The sequence below is a fragment of the Colobus angolensis genome, unplaced genomic scaffold (assembly GCF_000951035.1).
Source record: "Colobus angolensis palliatus isolate OR3802 unplaced genomic scaffold, Cang.pa_1.0 Scaffold85, whole genome shotgun sequence".
In the NCBI taxonomy this organism is placed as follows: domain Eukaryota; kingdom Metazoa; phylum Chordata; class Mammalia; order Primates; family Cercopithecidae; genus Colobus; species Colobus angolensis.
Window position 1 is genome coordinate 7,258,869 of NW_012122376.1, and position 19,061 is coordinate 7,277,929.

At 44.7% G+C, this 19,061-nt stretch overlaps 1 protein-coding gene across 3 annotated transcripts in view; it reads left to right on the forward strand.

Moving 5' to 3' along the window:
* Positions 1–12,575, forward strand: part of FGFR2 (fibroblast growth factor receptor 2) — a 119,861-nt gene extending 107,286 nt beyond the window's left edge. For 2 of the 3 annotated variants that reach the window (XM_011930251.1, XM_011930252.1), the window contains exons 12-16: positions 2,392–2,514; positions 3,080–3,150; positions 4,964–5,101; positions 6,705–6,810; positions 10,881–12,575. In XM_011930251.1, the coding sequence (XP_011785641.1) occupies positions 2,392–2,514; positions 3,080–3,150; positions 4,964–5,101; positions 6,705–6,810; positions 10,881–11,045 (603 nt within the window). In that variant the 3' untranslated portion in view covers positions 11,046–12,575. The remainder of the gene's footprint in view (positions 1–2,391; positions 2,515–3,079; positions 3,151–4,963; positions 5,102–6,704; positions 6,811–10,880) is intronic. The other variant, XM_011930250.1, reaches the window with a different exon arrangement.
* Positions 12,576–19,061: the final 6,486 nt, after the last annotated feature.

A 19,061-nucleotide genomic window follows, 5' to 3' on the forward strand; every position in this document is an offset into this window, starting at 1 on the left:
GCTATATTAAAGTGTAACAAAAATGCAACAGCTCACAATAGCATATCATTTGTAGAAAGGAAAAGTCATAGACTGGGTGTGTGGCTCACGCCTGTAATCCCAGTACTTTGGGAGGCCGAGGCAGGTGGATCACTTGAGGTCAGGAGTTCGAGACCAGCCTGACCAACATAGTGAAACCCCATCTCTACCAAAAATACAAAATTAGCCAGATGTGGTGGTGGGCACCTGCCATCCCATCTAATTGGGAGGCTGAGGCAGGAGAATCACTTGAACCTGGGAGGCAGAGGTTGCATTGAGCCAAGATTGTGCCATTGCACTCCAGCCTGGGAAACAAGAGTGAAACTCCGTCTCAAAAAAAAAAAAAAAAAGGAAGGAAGGAAAAGTCGTAATAGCTAGACCTTTCTGAGACCCCAGAGTTAGTGTCAGGACAATAAATTAGCTGTTGTGTAGCAATATTTAATATTTCAGTGTATGTGGCACATTCAGGCTGAGGCCAGGTGTTAGGAGAAACTGGACTGAGAATGTGGATAGACGGGCATTGGCCATGGTAGAGGCCAAAAAAGGACATGACTGGTCATTTCAAGAACCTTAGATATGGGACATGGAGGAGGTACAACAGGGCTAAGTTTGGAAGTGTAGAGACCTGCTAGATGGGCAGCGTGGAAGTCTCAGGGGGAAGGGGCAGACGGTGAAGATGTCCTGGACTAAGGGACTAGCAGTGGGAAAGGCATGGTATGGACACATGGGAAGGCATTTTGGAGTTGAAATCAACAGGACTTGGGAGGAATGTGTAAAGAATACCGGTGTATAGCTCTCCGATTAAGAGAGACAAAGAGGATAAGCATTGGATAGGAGTTGAACCCTTGAATTTGAGATGTCAAGGGAATGTCAGTGTGGAAGTGTCCCATAGACAGTTGAATATGAGAATGTGGGTCTCAGGAGGGAGGTCGGGATGGAGATGTGAACTTGCGCATATTTTGTATGTGTTTAGAATTAATGCCGTGAGGATATATGGAAATACATAAACTTAATGGAACAATTCCTCTATTTGAAGGGACAGAAAAAGAGAAGAGCCAGCCAGAGATTCTGAGAGGGCATGGAGAGAGAGAGAGAGCCAGCTGAGAGAAGGGGACAGGATAAAACTAAATAGCGGGGCTGGGTACAGTGGCTCACGCCTGTAATCCTAGCACTTTGGGAGGCTGAGGCGGGTGGCTTACCTGAGGTCAGGAGTTCGAGACCGGCCTGACCAACATGGTGAAACCCCGTCTCTACTAAAAATACAAAACATTAGCTGGGTGGGGTGGCGGCGGGCACCTGTAATCTCAGCTACTCAGGAGGCTGGGGCGGGAGGATCCCTTGAAGCCAGGAGGCGGAGGTTGCAGTGAGCTGAGATCACACCATTGCACTCTGGCCTGGGCGACAAGTGCAAGACTCCATCTAACAAAAAGAAAAAAAAAAAACTTAAACAGAGGGACTGTTTTAAAAAGCAAGAAATCAACAGCATCTGAAGCCACAGAGGAGGAACAACTGAGGAGTTGGAGGAGGACATTATTTGCATCTAACAATTCAGAAGTTCTTTATAAGCTTCAGGTAGAGGCAAGAGCAGAACACAGGTTAGAATGTTTGAGAAGTGACCAGGAATGAAGAAGATGCGATGTTGGATTTTAACCAACGTTTCTGAAAATTCAGGTGTAAAGGGCAGGAGAGCAAGTGTTGAGAGAAAGTATTTTAGGATGCTCAGATACAGATCTATAAGCAGCTGAAAGGAAGACACCGGTGTGGCTGGACAATTGCAGATAAAAGAGAATATGGTTATTTAGTCTACCTTCACTTTTCAAAATGATCATTCTATTTATTTATAATTCCAAAACAAATACATGTCGTGTTCCAGGCTCTCAGATGATCCCAGTTGACCTGTCTTCTTAATCTTAGAGCCACACTGTATTTCTTTCCTTTCTTTTTTTTTTTTGAGAGTCTCACTCTGTCACCCAGACTGGAGTGCAATGGCGTGATCTCAGCTTACTGCAACCTCTGCCTCCGGGGTTCAAGTGATTCTCATGCCTCAGCCTCCTGAGTAGCTGGGACTACAGGTGCGCAGCACCACGCTCAGCTAATTTTTGTAGTTTTAGCCGAGATGGGGTTTTACCGTGTTGGCTAGGCTGGTCTTGAATTCCTGATCTCAAGTGATCCGCCCACCTTGACCTCCCAAAGTGTTGGTATTACAGGCATGAGCCACTGCACCCAGCCACACTGTGTTTCTTATAGTATACTGCAACTAGTTTTTAACATCAGCTATCTTTTCTATCTGCATTTTAAGAAATGAACATACTTCCTTTTTGTTCTTGTGGTGTTTTGAAATTGTTATTTCTCTTGGTTCTTTCTTGATTTCAGTGTATTCATCGAGATTTAGCAGCCAGAAATGTTTTGGTAACAGAAAACAATGTGATGAAAATAGCAGACTTTGGACTCGCCAGAGATATCAACAATATAGACTATTACAAAAAGACCACCAATGTAAGTGGATGGCAGTAACACAGTGGGCAGGGGCGGGGGTGGGGCTCAGAATGTTCCAAGAGAAAAGCCGTCAATGTTGAGAGCTGGGTGGGATCTGTGGGGACCCATTCCCCTGTGCCTGATTCCTGTTCTTTTGCCTTATTATTCACAAACTCTCAGTATGCAAATTTAGCCTCTATTTATGTCAATTTTAGTAAATGTGAAACACTTATATACAGAATAATCAACAGCCACTAGGATTTTCTTATGGTTCTCATCAAGAACTTTCATAGCAAAAACTAGAGCTTGGAAGTTACTGGGTTAATTTTTGCCTAATAACTGGTCAAGGAGGATCTGCGTGCTAGGGAGATAAAAGAATCTAAGGAGATGGCATTTTATTAATGGCCCAAATCTGTGCATCTCACACATTATGTATGGTCCTCATTGGGATTGATTTCTGCTCTATTGACTGACCAGTAAAAGCCATGAGAATATCAGCTCTTAAACAGGGCACAGCCCTATTGAGCCTGCTAAGATAAATTCTTTTTAATATATTTAGGTTTTACATTTTCTTCTACATTTTCAGGGTCGACTTCCAGTCAAGTGGATGGCTCCAGAAGCCCTGTTTGATAGAGTATACACTCATCAGAGTGATGTGTGAGTAACTCTCTTTTCTCTGACTTCTTCCTGGGCTTGAGCTGCAAAAATACTGTACGCATTTTGCCTTCCTTCCTTCTTTGGTGACTGCTGCATTTCACACATTCGTAGAAGGTGCAGGAGCCGGCCTTAGAAAGGACGGATTTTATGGTAGGCTGATAACCAATGCTCTGTTACTAATCTGCCTGGCTTCAAAGAGCACAGGAGGTGGAACTGCTGACCTCCTCCTGCCAGAGCGGAAGTCCTTCCCTTGAACATATTCATGGATGTGCAGCTACAAAGCCAATATCTAATTCGCCAAGCTCTTGGCATATTCTTCACCCCATTAAAGGAATAATCCTGGAGCTTTTCCCACTTAAGAATAGTTTGTCATATTTCCCTCTAACCCAGATTTGTCCTTAAAGAGTGGAGCTGAGTGAGAGGTGGTCTAGGCTGGGGACCTCTGCAGGGTCTACTGTCTGTGTTTATCCCTCAACAAAAAGGTCTGGTCTTGCTTTGGCATACTTGATAGCATTCTAGAAGCACAGTAGAATATTTCTGTTATGATACACTTACAAAACCATTTGAGTCAGGCTCCAACTGACATTTTAGATTTGAAAATTCAGTTGAAGGCTGGGCATTTTTAACTCACGCCTGTAATCCCAGCACTTTAGGAGGCCAAGGCGGGTGGATCATGAGGTCAGGAGATCGAGACCATACTGGCCAACATGGTGAAACCCCGTCTCTACTAAAACTACGAAAATTAGCTGCGTGTGGTGGTGCGTGCCTGTAATCTCAGCTACTTGGAAGGCTGAGGCAGGAGAATCACTTGAACCCGGGAGTCAGAGGTTGCAGTGAGCTGAGATTGCGTCACTGCACTCCAGCCTGGCAACAGAGCAAGACTCGGGGGGGAAAAAAATCGAACTATTTTTTATGTGTATGAGCAGGAAGAATTCTGGGTAGGCATTAATTCTGTGCTACCATAGTCGGTCCTCTCAACAATCCCAAAAAAGAAGACATTACGATCCCATTTTTGCTGTGAGCAACTGAGACACAGAGGCTGTTCTGCCTGTCCTGTGCTGCTGCTTTTGCTCCACAGAAAACTGCGGAGTGAAACTCACTGCCATCAAGTACAGAAGGGTGAGTTTCCAGAGTGACCATGACATTGCTAAGCCTGGCTTTCTCAGCTTGCTCATCCCAGAGACTGAGTCTCCTGAACTTGGCGCAGGAAGTCCAAGTCTCTGAAGAGTCAAGTGTAAATAAATTGTGGCCTGTGAGATGTGTTCAGTTTTGCTGTGGGCAATTCATCTGGGGCATGTGATTCCTCATCCTAACCCCAGCCCTGTGCTGACTGCCTTTGCAATCTTAGTAAGTTCCAGAGCCTCTGTGCAGCAGATGTTCCACCGGCCACAGAGGGCAGCTGTGATCCTGCAGAGTTGGCTTGCTGGCCTTATTCTGTCAACTGCCCATCCTGGCAGATCACAACCCTTGGGTCAGGCACATAGGGAGTTGGAAAGGAGTGTAAAGGCTTTGAAACTGAGAAACTGGGATCCTTGCATTGCTAACACCACAGTTAAGACAAGCAGCTCTATTCCAGAGTGATGGCAGTTTGCCTATTTGTCTATTGATGGAAAATTCCATCAGCACATCCCCGTGTCATCATCATTTGGGGATGCTCTTGCGGGGCAGGAAAGAGCACATAGGATGAACTGCAGGAGGGCCCATTTGTCTTTGAACTTCAGAAGTGAGGAGGTGTTTATGTCTCAGCTGGGCATGTTTAGGTTTTGGCAGTGTGGATGGGTTAGTAATGCTGTGCTTTCTCCTTTTGTTGCAGCTGGTCCTTCGGGGTGTTAATGTGGGAGATCTTCACTTTAGGGGGCTCGCCCTACCCAGGGATTCCCGTGGAGGAACTTTTTAAGCTGCTGAAGGAAGGACACAGAATGGATAAACCAGCCAACTGCACCAACGAACTGTAAGGGCTGTTGTCTTTCCTGCCGGTGCCACAGTGGACTTGCCACACCATTAATACTTCTCCTGATGTGCCTCGTTTTTGAAGGCCCCTAGTTTCCTAAACATGCTCTAAGAAGAATGGCTGAAGCTCTCTGGGCTCAATCCAGAACTGGGCTACATAGCGACGCTGACAACCGTTACTTGTCTGAGAGAAAGAACATGATTCTGAGTATGGAGAGGGCTTTGGATCAGAGGGTGTCTGGCTTACTGGCTGAGGGCTCCTGACTTTGCAGAGCCAGCGAGAGTGGTCTTCCTGGGCCACTGTGCTGTGCCTTCTGCAGTCTCCTGTGGAGTGACACGGGTCAGGAAACAAGCTAGAAAGCCGCGGGGCCACCCTGCGGGGTGTAGGATTAAGGAACCAGCACAGCCTTTCCCCAGTGGTTGTGCCTGGCCCCCGCCTGGCCCCATCGTGGCCAGTGGAGAATCGGCATTTCCGGAACTTCTTGAACCACTGAAAATTGCCCTTACAGATTGACGCCAACCACATTTCCTCAGAGCGAAGGAACTCGTGTTTGGTTACCTAGGTCTCACTTGTGTTTTAGTGCAGAGAATTAAAAATGTGTCTAGGCACCCTCTTTAGAGCACCAGATCTGCCTATAAAACCAGGAGCTGGTTTCTAGCAAAACCTGCCTCACACTTTAAGGAGAGTTATGTTGTGTTGGTGACGTGTGCCTGGTGCAATAGAATCGGTGCTTTGAAAGGAGTCTCTCTGCCTCCTGCCTCAACCCTTCCAGGATTAACTAAGAAGAGTGATTGTCCCAGAGACTGCGGTCTATTGTGTATCATTTCATGGGGATTTTATATCAGTAATCCCGTGAGTGCTTTTCGGTGTACTGTGGATGTCTGATGAATGGCCACATTTTATAGCATATTATATAAAGGCATTTATTGTGCTCTTTGTCATTCCTATTGGTTTTTTTTTTTTTTTCTTTTAACATAGAGGATCTGTCGAAACCCGTAATCAAGATAAGACCTAGGAAGCTAGGCCTATCTAAGAGTTAATCAGGAAGTTAGTGTGCAGCCCAGTGGTGGCAGATTAATTCATAAAAAAATTGAAGTTGTAGTTGTCAAATTTTATTTTACTTTTTTAAACTCAGGAAGCTTTGCCAACTAGAATCATTAAGACCCAAAGCGCTGGGCAGATAAATAGTAGAGCTGCTTTGGTGCAGGGAAGGGTGTCAGGGGAGGGAAGACTGGAGACCAGCCCATGGAAATATGCGTTTTCCTTCAGCCTCCAAAGCATCTTTAGGGTGTGATGCCGTTGTGAGAGGTCACTGTGGCCCAGGGATACCAGGGAAAACACATAGACGTGTCTTTCTTGATGGCTTAGCTGCCTTCCTAACATGTTTTGGGTTACGTGCTGTTTTTGTAAGTCAAAGTGCCTTTTGGAGGAACTGGCAGGGAAGCTTTTGGGAAAGTGATTCATGACCTCCTGATCTAGTTGCCTGGAAAGTTCTGATGCATTTTCCTAGTTTGCAACGCGTCCCCCTATTGCCTATTAAAACTGACTATAAGCACGTACCTAGTGCGTATGAAATTAATTCGAGGAAATCACATTTTCCCAGGTACATGATGATGAGGGACTGTTGGCATGCAGTGCCCTCCCAGAGACCAACGTTCAAGCAGTTGGTAGAAGACTTGGATCGAATTCTCACTCTCACAACCAATGAGGTAAGAACCTCCTTCCAGAAGCCCCTTGTCCTTGGTTGGCTTGTGAGACACACAGCATTTTACACGTACACTCCCCTGTTGGCTGTTGGTTGGAGTCTGTGGTCTTGTTTATTCTTTTTCCATAGGGGTCAGATAGATCAACTATGGGTTCCTCTGAAATCATGATTTTTCTCAGAACTTCATTTTGTGAGTTCTGACTCACGAAACCAAAGACAGAGGGACATCCCCGAGGCCGCCCTCAGTGTAGCTGCTGGTGGAGTAGTCCGGGATGTGTGTGGGAGACTGGGAAAGGGGAAGCAGTATTCACCTGCAGGACTTTGGTGTGCATGCGAAAGATCTTGGATTCCTGTGCAAGTTTGATTCTGTGCTTCGGTCATTAGTGGGTGAACTGATAACGTTCTCATCATTTGCTTGGTGGAATACAATGAAGTTTCGTAACTCCAGCTTCTGTTACCACAATACTATCCTATGGGATCCTGTCGGTAATGGTATGTGCCTTGCAGCCTCTTTCTAGGTGTATATAAACATACCCTGTTTTCTACAATGAGCAACTTACATGATTTTTACATAAAAGCATGTACCTTTTGTTAAAATATTTATTTTCCCTAAAATATTTATGATCTCTGCCGGGTGCAGTGGCTCTCGCCTGTAATCCCAGCACTTTGGGAAGCCGAGGCAGGCAGATCACTTGAGGTCAGGAGTTCGAGACAAGCCTGGCCAACACAGCAAAACCTCACCTCTACGAAAAATATAAAAATTAGTTGTATGTGGTGGTGTGCGCCTGTAATCCCAGCTACTCAGGAGGCTGAAGTAGGAAAATCACTTGAACCCAGGAGGCGAAGGTTGCAGTGACTGAGATTGCACCACTGCACTGCAGTCTGGGAGACAGAGCGAGACTTCATCTCAAAAAAATAATAATAATTTATGATCTTCGCCAACAAAATAAACACTCGTCTGTCACTCATTGTCCAAATTTAGCCATGTTAGTGGCTGCTTCAATATGCAGATAGAGTGCCTTTTATAATTATGGAAAGCATATGCTCTGAGCAGGAAAGATGTTAAACCCATCAAGTCCAGTCAAATCTTAAGATAGAGAAATTGTTGGCCGGGCACGGTGGCTCAAGCCTGTAATCCCAGCACTTTGGGAGGCCGAGACGGGCGGATCACGAGGTCAGGAGATTGAGACCATCCTGGCTAACACGGTGAAACCCTGTCTCTACTAAAAAATACAAAAAACTAGCCGGGCGAGGTGGTGGGCGCCTGTAGTCCCAGCTACCCGGGAGGCTGAGGCAGGAGAATGGCGTAAACCCGGGAGGCGGAGCTTGCAGTGAGCTGAGGTCAGGCCACTGCACTCCAGCCCGGGCGACAGAGCGAGACTCCGTCTCAAAAAAAAAAAAAAAAAAAAGATAGAGAAATTGTTAATGAATGTGTTTGGAGATATTTAATGAGGATGCACAATAGTGTTTTTTTACACAGGAAACTAACTCCAAACCATGCAATTGTCTCAACAAGAAAAATGTTAAGGTCCCCCAAATATTTTAGAAGGAAAATAATACACTTAATTTCTGATTTAGAAAATAGTTTTAGAGTGATTTCTTAAAAAATAATAATCAAATGTAGTGATATGAAGTCTTAACTCAGCAGCTTTATCTTATGCGTCTGACTGTGGCCTGTGCTGGATAAAGGAAGAGACTGCATTTAAATGAACACAGCTGACCTTCAGAAGTTGAAAGGAAAGGAACGGTTCAAGGGGGGAAAGAAACCACCTTTCTTCTTCTGCCAAAATTGTTGTTTCTAGTTTGAGTTCCTTTAACTGTAGACTTGGAATCTACTGATATCCCTATTTTTTTCCTATCAGATCTGAAAGTTTATGGCTTCATTTGGAAACTGGGAAAAGTTGGCCAGGCGCAGTGGCTCACGCCTGTAATCCCAGCACTTTGGGAGGCCGAGGCGGGCGGGTCATGAGGTCAGGAGTTCCAGACCAGTCTGGCCAACATGGTGAAACCCTGTCTCTAGTAAAGATACAAAAAATTAGCCGGGCATGTTGCTGTGTGCCTGTAATCCCAGCTACTTCGGGAGGCTGAGGCAGGAGAGTCGCTTGAACCGGAGAGGTGGAGGTTGCAGTGAGCTGAGATCATGCCATTGCACTCCAGCCCGGGGGACAGAGCGAGAGCGAGACTCCGTCTCAAAAAAAACAAAACAACAACAACAACAACAACACAAAACCTGGGAAAAGCACTAAAGTTCTATTTTAATGATCTCATGTCTATGCTCAAAGTGATTTATTTATATATTTGCATGTAGAGTGGATCCGTTCATACTGAAATTTGTATCTAGTATCCTAAAATAAAAAAGCAGAATGCCATATTGTCTGACGGATGTAAAAATCGAAGTTTCTTTCCTTCTGAAAATCATTACCATATGCTCAAGAAAAATGGTTCCATTTAGGACACAATTTCGTTTTTATCATTGTAAGCAAAAAGTTCTCTTTTGATGTGGTGGGTGTGTTTGTTTCCAGTTGTGTGGTTAATGCTGATGTTGTTGGAACTGACACATTCCGCTTCTGGGATGGGGACTCTCTCTCTTGCCAACCCTGGTGATGAGTTATAGGGGGTGTGTGTGTGTGTGTGTGTGTGTGTGTGTGTGTGTGTGTGTGTCTTAAAAAATGTCTAGTTGCCAACATTCCATGGGCTCTTTTCTGATAACACTGAGGCTGTTTGTGCTGTGGTCTGCACTTTTTGCCCCCTCTCAGCAAAACCACATGTCATAGAATAGTCATTGGCTTCTGGATGTGTGAGCAGAACTGCCCCACTGTGCCAGCCCAGTGGAGGCAGAGAGACCCACAAGCTCCCAGTTTAGAAAGCTTTTCATAGCTTCAGAAAAGGGGTCAGCAACTGCTTTCTGTAAAGGGCCAGGGAGTAAATATTTTCGGCTTCACGGGCCCTATGGTCTCTGTCTCAACTTTGCCACTGTAGCCCCAAAGTAGCCACAGACAATATGTAAATAGATGTGTTCTAGTAAATGAGTTCAAGATCTGACACATCTGGTGACGTGTTCTAGTCTGTCTTCTAGCACAATTTTATGGATCCTGAAATTGGAATTTTCTATAATTGTATATAAATTTTATTCCTTTTAATGCTACAGGATATTATTCTTCTTTTGATTTTTTTTTTTTCGACCACTTACCAATGTTAAAGACCATCTTTAGCCCTCAGGCCATATAAAGCAGTCCGTGGGCACCCAAGTCAGAGGAAGTGTCATCCTGGGGTGACCCAGAGGGCTTTTGGCAGCCAGCACCAGATACCTTGGGGAGCAGAGGACACTTTCTGAATCTCAAACCTTCAAAACTTTAAAACTTAACCTGTATTTTCTTAAAGTTTCCTTTAACAGTGCATTATGGATTTGACATACATGAGTATATCCAAGCCTTTTTTGAACCTGTTTACATTTTCAACTCGGAGAGCTTCTGAGAGTAATGACTTACATGTGTTAAATTACCGACTGAATGAAGAAGTATTCCCCTTCAATTATCCCAGAAACTACAATAGTAAAATGTAATTCAGAAAATAAATATTCATGGTCCCAACTACTTAAAGGGGGCCTGGGGACCCACAGCATGTTCCTGGTTTTCATTTTGTTGGGGCTCGCATTTGAAGCAAGGGCTTTAGTGAGGAGGTGGTGTAGATTCAGCAGGTCAGTTAGGTCCGTGTGAAGTCGAGTTGCCTGCCCGGCACCTATAGCTCAACCAGGTTGTATTGTTCTCTACCTGCCAATCATTGATTTATGATGGGTTTCAAGAGAAAAGCTAAGGGCAGCCCGGAGTACATCAGACGTGTGTCTCAGGGGGAGGTCTTTGTGGAATTCAGGTGGGCTGAGTCTCTCTTCACCTTCTAGGGGTCTCCTGTCTTATCCCGCGTTCAGTACCCACATCTCAAGAGCTTGTGTTTAAAATGAAACTCTTCTCTTCCGTTCTTTCAGGAATACTTGGACCTCAGTCAGCCTCTCGAACCGTATTCACCTTGTTATCCTGACACAAGATGAAATAAAACGTCTCTCTTCCCTTCTTTCAGGAATACTTGGACCTCAGCCAACCTCTCGAACAGTATTCACCTAGTTACCCTGACACAAGAAGTTCTTGTTCTTCAGGAGATGATTCTGTTTTTTCTCCAGACCCCATGCCTTACGAACCATGCCTTCCTCAGTATCCACACATAAATGGCAGTGTTAAAACATGAATGACTGTGTCTGCCTGTCCCCAAACAGGACAGCACCGGGAATCTAGCTACACTGAGCAGGGAGACCATGCCTCCCAGAGCTTGTTGTCTCCGCTTGTATATATGGATCAGAGGAGTAAATAATTGGAAAAGTAATCAGCATACGTGTAAAGATTTATACAGTTGAAAACTTGTAATCTTCACCAGGAGGAGAAGAAGGTGTCTGGAGCAGTGGACTGCCACAAGCCACCACGTAACCCCTCTCACTTGCCGCGCGTACTGGCTGTGGACCAGTCGGACTCAAGGTGGACATATGTTCTGCCTTCCTTGTTAATTTTGTAATAATTGGAGAAGATTTATGTCAGCACACACTTACAGAGCACAAACGCAGTATATAGGTGCTGGATGTATGTAAATATATTCAAATTATGTATAAATATATATTATATATTTACAAGGAATTATTTTTTGTATTGATTTTAAATGGATGTCCCAATGCACCTAGAAAATTGGTCTCTCTTTTTTTAATAGCTATTTGCTAAATGCTGTTCTTACACAGAATTTCTTAATTTTCACCAAGCAGAGGTGGAAAAATACTTTTGCTTTCAGGGAAAATGGTATAACATTAATTTATTAATGAATTGGTAATATACAAAACAATTAATCATTTATAGATTTTTTGTGTAATTTAAGTGGCATTTCTATGCAGGCAGCACAGCAGACTAGTTAATCTATTGCTTGGACTTAACTAGCTATCAGATCCTTTGAAAAGAGAAATATTTACAATATATGACTAATTTGGGGAAAATGAAGTTTTGATTTATTTGTGTTTAAATGCTGCTGTCAGACGATTATTCTTAGACCTCCTAAATGCCCCATATTAAAAGAACCCATTCATAGGAAGGTGTTTCATTTTGGTGTGCAACCCTGTCATTACGTCAACGCAATGTCTAACTGGACTTCCCAAGACAAATGGTACCAGCGTCCTCTTAAAAGATGCCTTAATCCATTCCTTGAGGACAGACCTCAGTTGAGATGATAGCAGAATGTGCTTCTCTCTGGCAGCTGGCCTTCTGCTTCTGAGTTGCACATTAATCAGATTAGCCTGTATTCTCTTCAGTGAATTTTGATAATGGCTTCCAGACTCTTTGGCGTTAGAGACGCCTGTTAGGATCTTCAAGTCCCGTCATAGAAAATTGAAACACAGAGTTGTTCTGCTGAAAGTTTTGGGGATACGTCCATCTTTTTAAGAGATTGCTTTCATCTAATTCTGGCAGGACCTCACCAAAAGATCCAGCCTCATACCTACATCAGACAAAATAATCGCGGTTGTTCCTTCTGTACTAAAGTATTGGGTTTTGCTTTTGAAACACCAACTCACTTTGCAATAGCCGTGCAAGATGAATGCAGATTATACTGATCTTTTGTGTTACAAAATTGGAGAAAGTATTTAATAAAACCTGTTAATTTTTATACTGACAATAAAAATGTTTCTACAGATATTAATGTTAACAAGACAAAATAAATGTCACGCAACTTATTTTTTTAATACTCGTGTCTTACCAAATGGTTTCCTGTGCCTGGAGGTGCTGACTGAATGCTGTTGTGTATGCAGGAAGGGCAGGGCTGCCAAGGGTCTTATGTGCTGCACACGGGGGTGTCTTGCCAGAGGGGTTGACTGAGACCAGCAGTACCTGTGACAGGTTGAGGCTGATCCAGTGGAAAATCCGAATCGGTTGGTTGGAGCCCTGGCTGGGTTGCTTACTGGTACCTCAGTGGAATCATCGTTCCTTTCTGAACCCTACCAGTTCCCCAGAGGAGCAAACGAAGAGCCACATGGTAGAGAGCTTTGCAAACTGGGAGGTGACCTAAGGATGACAGGTATTGAGTAGGGAAGACGTTCAGAACATCTGAATCCTGGGGACTTCGAAACCTTTTAGGCTGTTTTCTTCATGATGTATGGAGAGAAGGATTTGCTTCAAATTTTCCAAAAGAAAACTTGGACAAATTTTTGAATAATTATTTATTTTCATACCACCAACGATCTGAAGAGGGAAATGGAGTTTTGCCTGTCAGTTAACAAATGCAAATCTATGACTCTTAAGGGTCTGTTATAACTGCTTGCCAGCCTCAGCAGCAGCAGGAAAGGGAATTGAAAACAGGCCAACTTCTCCTGCACTTCAGCCGGGCTCTTAGAACCTTACAGGGCCATTGGTAGAATGCTGCCTTTGGGGCCTTCTCTGTGTTTGATGCCATTCATGGTGGTGGAACCAGCCATCAGGGGAGTGGCCTAGGGGCCTGGTTCTGCATTTCCCAAACCTCTGTCCTGTTTCTTGCATAGAACAGGGTTCTATTGGGAATGTGATTTTAAAACTAAGGTGCATGAAAGCCACCTAAGAAAAGTGTCACCTGTTAGACACATGTATACAGGGTGATGTTCTGCACCCCTGGGGACATTTCCATGGTGAGATGTCCTTGGCGAGGGTGAGGATGGACTTGCTGGGGTCTGCACTGGTTCCTCTGTGCAGCTCTCTGGTGCAGATGCTGTACTTTAGACACTGAAGGGCAGTTTATAGACTTGACGGGGTAGATTATAATGGCATTAAGAACTGCTGTATTTCTTGCCCATTTCATGGAGATGGGTGGGCAAGAATCCTAAATGGTCTTTTGGCCATTTTGATTTTAAGAGACACTTGTCATGAAGGGCAAGAACGCAGTGTGGTCCATGAGAATGACATAATACAGTACCCCCCCCCCTTTTTTTTTTTTAAACCTGTCCCAAATGAGCATACACAGGCAGGATTCAATAAGAATCCTGGAGCTTATGGCTCTCCTCCCCCAAGACCTAAGGAGAGCGTTGGGAATTAGTTGAAACCACATGTGATTGTCACCTAATCATGAGATGAGTTCATTTGTGAAGAACCAAAAGATTGCAGCCATCTTGGATGCGTAGTGCTTGGCCTGCTGTTCCTAACTGGGAAAGGCATATCCAAGAGGCTGCCTCAAAACGTGTAGCTGATAGTGGCCTCTGGCAGGATGGGGAGCCAGAGAAAGCGGGTGGAAGAGTAGCACCTTCATGGGGGTTCTGTGCATTCCCAGGGGACAGGGTACCCCACATCCACCACAGCCTCTCCATCCCTCCTCAGGGAGCTTCTCTGCATCTGATCTTGTGGGAAGTTTCTTAACCCCACACATAGGAACGTAGGAAATTAAAATGTGCATCTATAGTAAAATATCTGACCAACGTGAGCTGCTATGAACTGAGGACTCCACCTCCAGTTTTGAAAACAAGAAATGGGGCTGCTACCTTGTACTGCGTCATTGAAGCTTGCTTGCAGGGCCGGGTCCAGAGGGCTCAGCTAGGACACAGGAGGAAGCTGAGGCTCAGCTTGAGATCCCTGAGGGTCACATGACTGGGATGTGGTCTAAAGGACAAGACTGCAGTCTTGCTCAGTGCAGGAGAAAGACAGTGAACTGTGGGCTTGGACAGAATTGATTGAGTTTGTTTCTTACAGCTGGGCGATGGTGGGCAAATCCCAGCTTCCATCTGGATGTCTGTCTCCAGGTGAACCTGCTGGTCCTCACCAGCCTCTCGACTTACCATGAGGATTTGCTGTAGGGCTTAGCTGTGGCAGACAGGACTCAATGTTCGTTTTCCACTTCCTGATTATTTTTTTCCTACATTTCAGTGATTTTAGTACATCCACATTGTGCAACCATCACCGCTATCTAATTCCAAAACGTTTTCATCACTCCAGAAAGCCAACATATTCCCATTATCAGCCACTTCCCATTTCCCCCTTCTCCAGCCCTTGGTAACCCCCAATCTGCTCTCTGTCTGTGGATTTGCCTACTCTGGACATGTCATATAAAGGGAATCATACACTATGTGGCCTACTGTGTCCAACTTCTTTCACTTAATATTTTCAAGATTCGTTCATATGGTAGCCTGTGACAGTACTTCATTTTTATTGCCAAATCCTATTCCGTGATACGAATTTACTACATTTTGTTTATCCATTCATCCATTGATGGATGTTTAGATTGTACTTTTCAGTTATGAACCATGCTGTTATGAACATTCATACACTGGGTTAGTTTTTGTGTGGTCAGGTTTTCATTTCTCTTGAGCATATATGTAGGAGTGGAATTGCTGGATCATATAATAACTGCTAGACTGTTTTCCAAGGTGGCTGCACTATTTTACATTCCCACTAGCAGTGCATGAGCATTCTGGTTTTTCCACATCCTTGCCAACACTTGTTATTATCCATATTTTTTTTATAGCCATCCTAGTGGATATGAAGTACATTCCTAAGAATTTCATAGCTGAGGAGATAGGATGCAGATCATTGAATAAAGATACATAATGCTTTCCTGGTTTTTCCAGAAAAAGATACTTCAATTAATCAGCTTGGTTTCCACAACGATGAAATGGTCAAGGTAGCTAAGATGCCTCAGTGGATCTTCATGAAACGGAGAAGCTGAGAAACCAATGAATTCCATGTCTTCCCTCTTGCCTGAGAGAGGAAGGAAGCACTGCTGTGTGGTGCAAGGATGCAGGATCTTTCTGGCTTGAATGCTTGAGTGTATCTCTACCTCACATCCCCAGATTTTTTTTTTTTTTTTTTTTTTAGACGGAGTCTCGCTAGGTCGCCCAGGCTGGAGTGCAGTGGCCGGATCTCAGCTCACTGCAAGCTCCGCCTCCCGGGTTTACGCCATTCTCCTGCCTCAGCCTCCGGAGTAGCTGGGACTACAGGCGCCCGCCACCTCGCCCGGCTAGTTTTTTGTATTTTTTAGTAGAGACGGGGTTTCACCTGTTAGCCAGGATGGTCTCAATCTCCTGACCTCGTGATCCGCCCGTCTCAGCCTCCCAAAGTGCTGGGACTACAGGCTTGAGCCACCGCGCCCGGCCATACATCCCCAGTTTTATACCAAGTAAAGTCACACAAGCTTGAGCAATCCATGGGGACTGATGAATGCACCATTACTTATGTATGTGGGTCCACTGGGTTCCTCCTTACCCAGCCTGCATTTTGATGTTATTTATTTTTTCATGGTTTTAAAGATGAAAGCAAAGTTTATCTTCTCTCACATTTCATCCCCAGGAGCCTTGAAATGACTTGGCTGTCGACCCTGGGCAGGGACGGCCGAAGCCCTCCACATCTTAAGTGACATTCTGGAATAGGGCCCTGCTTGTGCCCTTTTTTTCTGCCGGGTTTCTGGGGTTTTTGAATGGACTCCTCCAAATGGCCTTGAGGTCCTGTTTCAGAGGGTCACATCAGGTGCTGCAGAAGTCAGTGGACGGGAGGGCATTCAATGTCCGTCACTGGGGAACCTTCCGCTCCGGACCTTTGAAATACAAGGCAGCAGATTCCTGCCAATTTACAAAGGGATACCCCAGCACGCGAAGCCGTTCAGTGACTGAATTTAGCTTACCGTGCACATATGGGTAGGGGATTTTTCCTTCTGCAGCTCAGAACACTGCCTCCTTTTGGGCTGCACTCCTTTTAGGTTTCCTTTCCTCTTCTAACTCTTTTTTCAGGCTGGAGTGCAATGGCATGATCTAGGCTCACTGCAACCTCCGCCTCCTGGGTTCAAGCAATTCCACTGCTCCCAGCTTCTAATTCTCTTTTGAGGACACTTAACTGATGCTTGCTGGTGTCTCTTACTAGTTAAAATCCATAGCATGAGGTTCTTTGAAAGGGACAGAGGACACTTACAGATTTATAAACTAAGAATCAAGCAGCTGGGTGTGGTGGCTGATGCCTATAATCCCAGCACTTTGGGAGGCCAAGGCAGGCAGATCACCTGAGGTCAGGAGTTTGAGACCAGCCTGAATAATATGGTGAAACCCTGCCTCTACTAAAAATACAAAAATTAGTTGGGCATGGTGGCTAACATGTGTTAATCCCAGCTGCTCAGGAGGCCGAGGCAGTAGAATTGCTTGAACCCTGGAAGCGGAGGTTGCAGTAAGCCAAAATTGCACCATTGCACTCCAGCCTGGGCAACAGGAGCTAAACTCCGTCTTAAAAAAAAAAAAAAAGAATCAAGAAAAGTTTTCTTGGTCTATAAGTGGGATGACGAATGATTCTATCTCAAAGGATTGTTGAGTTAAATGAGATTGTACCTGGGAAGCATGAAACAGTGCCTGCTGCATATTAGCCACTATCAACACTCAGGTATTAGCTGCTATTTCCATCTGTCTGTCTATAGCTATATATGTTGACATAGATGTAGTTACTGAGACAAATATGAAGATAAAATATAAGTATGTGTGTATATATATAAAATTGTCATTGCTGAAGAAATTTATTTGTGAAATCGCTAATCTATTATGAATACAAGTGTTCACCCTACACACAATTTTTAGCAAAAAACATTTAATAAATTTTTGGCTTTTGTTTTTTTTGAGACGGACTTGCTCTGTTGCCCAGGCTGGAGAGCAGTGGCACAATCGTGACTCACTGTAGACTTGACCTTCTGGGCTCAAGCCATCCTCCCACCTCAGCTTCCCGGGTAGCTGGGACCACAGGCTTGCACCACCACGTCTAGCTAATTTCTGTATGTTTCTTGTAAAGCTTGGGTTATGCCATGTTGCCCAGGCTGGTTTTGAACTCCTGGGCTCAAGCAATCCACCTGCCTGGGCCTCCCAAAGTGCTGTAATTACAGGCATGAGCCACCGTACCCAGGCTAATAAGTTTTAAATCAGTGAAAATAATGATTAAATTTTTAAAAAACTTGTAAAGTTGTATTGACAACATTCAATCTGTTATGGTTCCCTTTTAAAACAAGCATTCACTTTACAATACTAAACAGGCAATGAATGCCTAATATGATTTTTAAGGGACAGTTAAACAGTTTTAGAAGTACACAGACCAGGCCGGGCATGGTGGCACACACCTCTAATCCCAGCACTTTGGGAGGCCGAAGTGGGTGGATCACCTGAGGTCAGGAGTTTGAGACCAGCCTGGCCAATATAGTGAAACCCCATTTCTACTAAAAACACAAAATTTAGCCTGGCATGGTGGCGTGCACCTGTAATCCCAGCTACTTGGGAGGCTGAGGCAGGGGAATCTCTTGAACCTGGGAGGTGGAAAAAATTAAATTAAGAAGTGCACAGACAAAGCTGGTGAACGGTGAAGTACCACGGTCTCAAAGACCGGAACAGGAGCAGCTCAGGATGGTTTCTGCATGGCAAGCTCTCTCCGGCTCCAGGTTTGGTGGTGTTACAGGCAAATTGAAATGGGTGGTGTGACAAAGGGAAATATCACACGAGAAAAAAAGAGGAAGCCTGAGGCTCTCGAAGTTTAGGATCGTGTATGGTTCAGGGGCCGCTGCACAGAATTTCTGGGAATTGTAAAATTAGCATCGTTCACCTGACAGAGTGGGAGAGGCTGAAATAAACTTTCCGTTGTGTGGGGAAGTACATTAGGTGTTCTTAATCATTTCTGCAGGCGTGTACTGCAGAGGTTTAAGTGGGAGAAGATGCCTGGAACATGAACACAGGCTCAGGGCTGCCCTTTCAGATTGTTCTGTGACTTGACTTGCTGCCTCTTCTGGAAAAAGGCTGTGTATATATCTTTGTACACATGATCACAGCAGGAGAGGAAATCAGAAGCCTCCTCTTCCTGGCCTGGTCTTGACTCCGCATGAGGCTGGCCCTTGCGTTGCCTCTTGCTGGATTTAGGTTTCACCAAAATGCAGAAATTCCTTGTTGATGGCTGGCTCTCACTCAGTAGCAGCCAGAGCTGTGAATGAAAAAGGCAAAGTCAAAACTTCAAACCTGGGCTGAGGCGTGTAGGGAGTGGGAGGGCCTGTTCTGCCGTTGTTTATTTCAGGGCCTGACAAATGGAGGCCCACAGACCGAATCCTGCTCACTGCCCGCCTTTGTACTGCTTATGAGCTAAGAAACATTTTTAATGGTTGAAAATATTTTTTAAAATATATATTTTGGTTCATGCCTGTAATCCCAGCACTTTGGGAGGCCGAGGCGGGTGGATCATGAGGTCAGGAGATCGAGGCCATCCTGGCTAA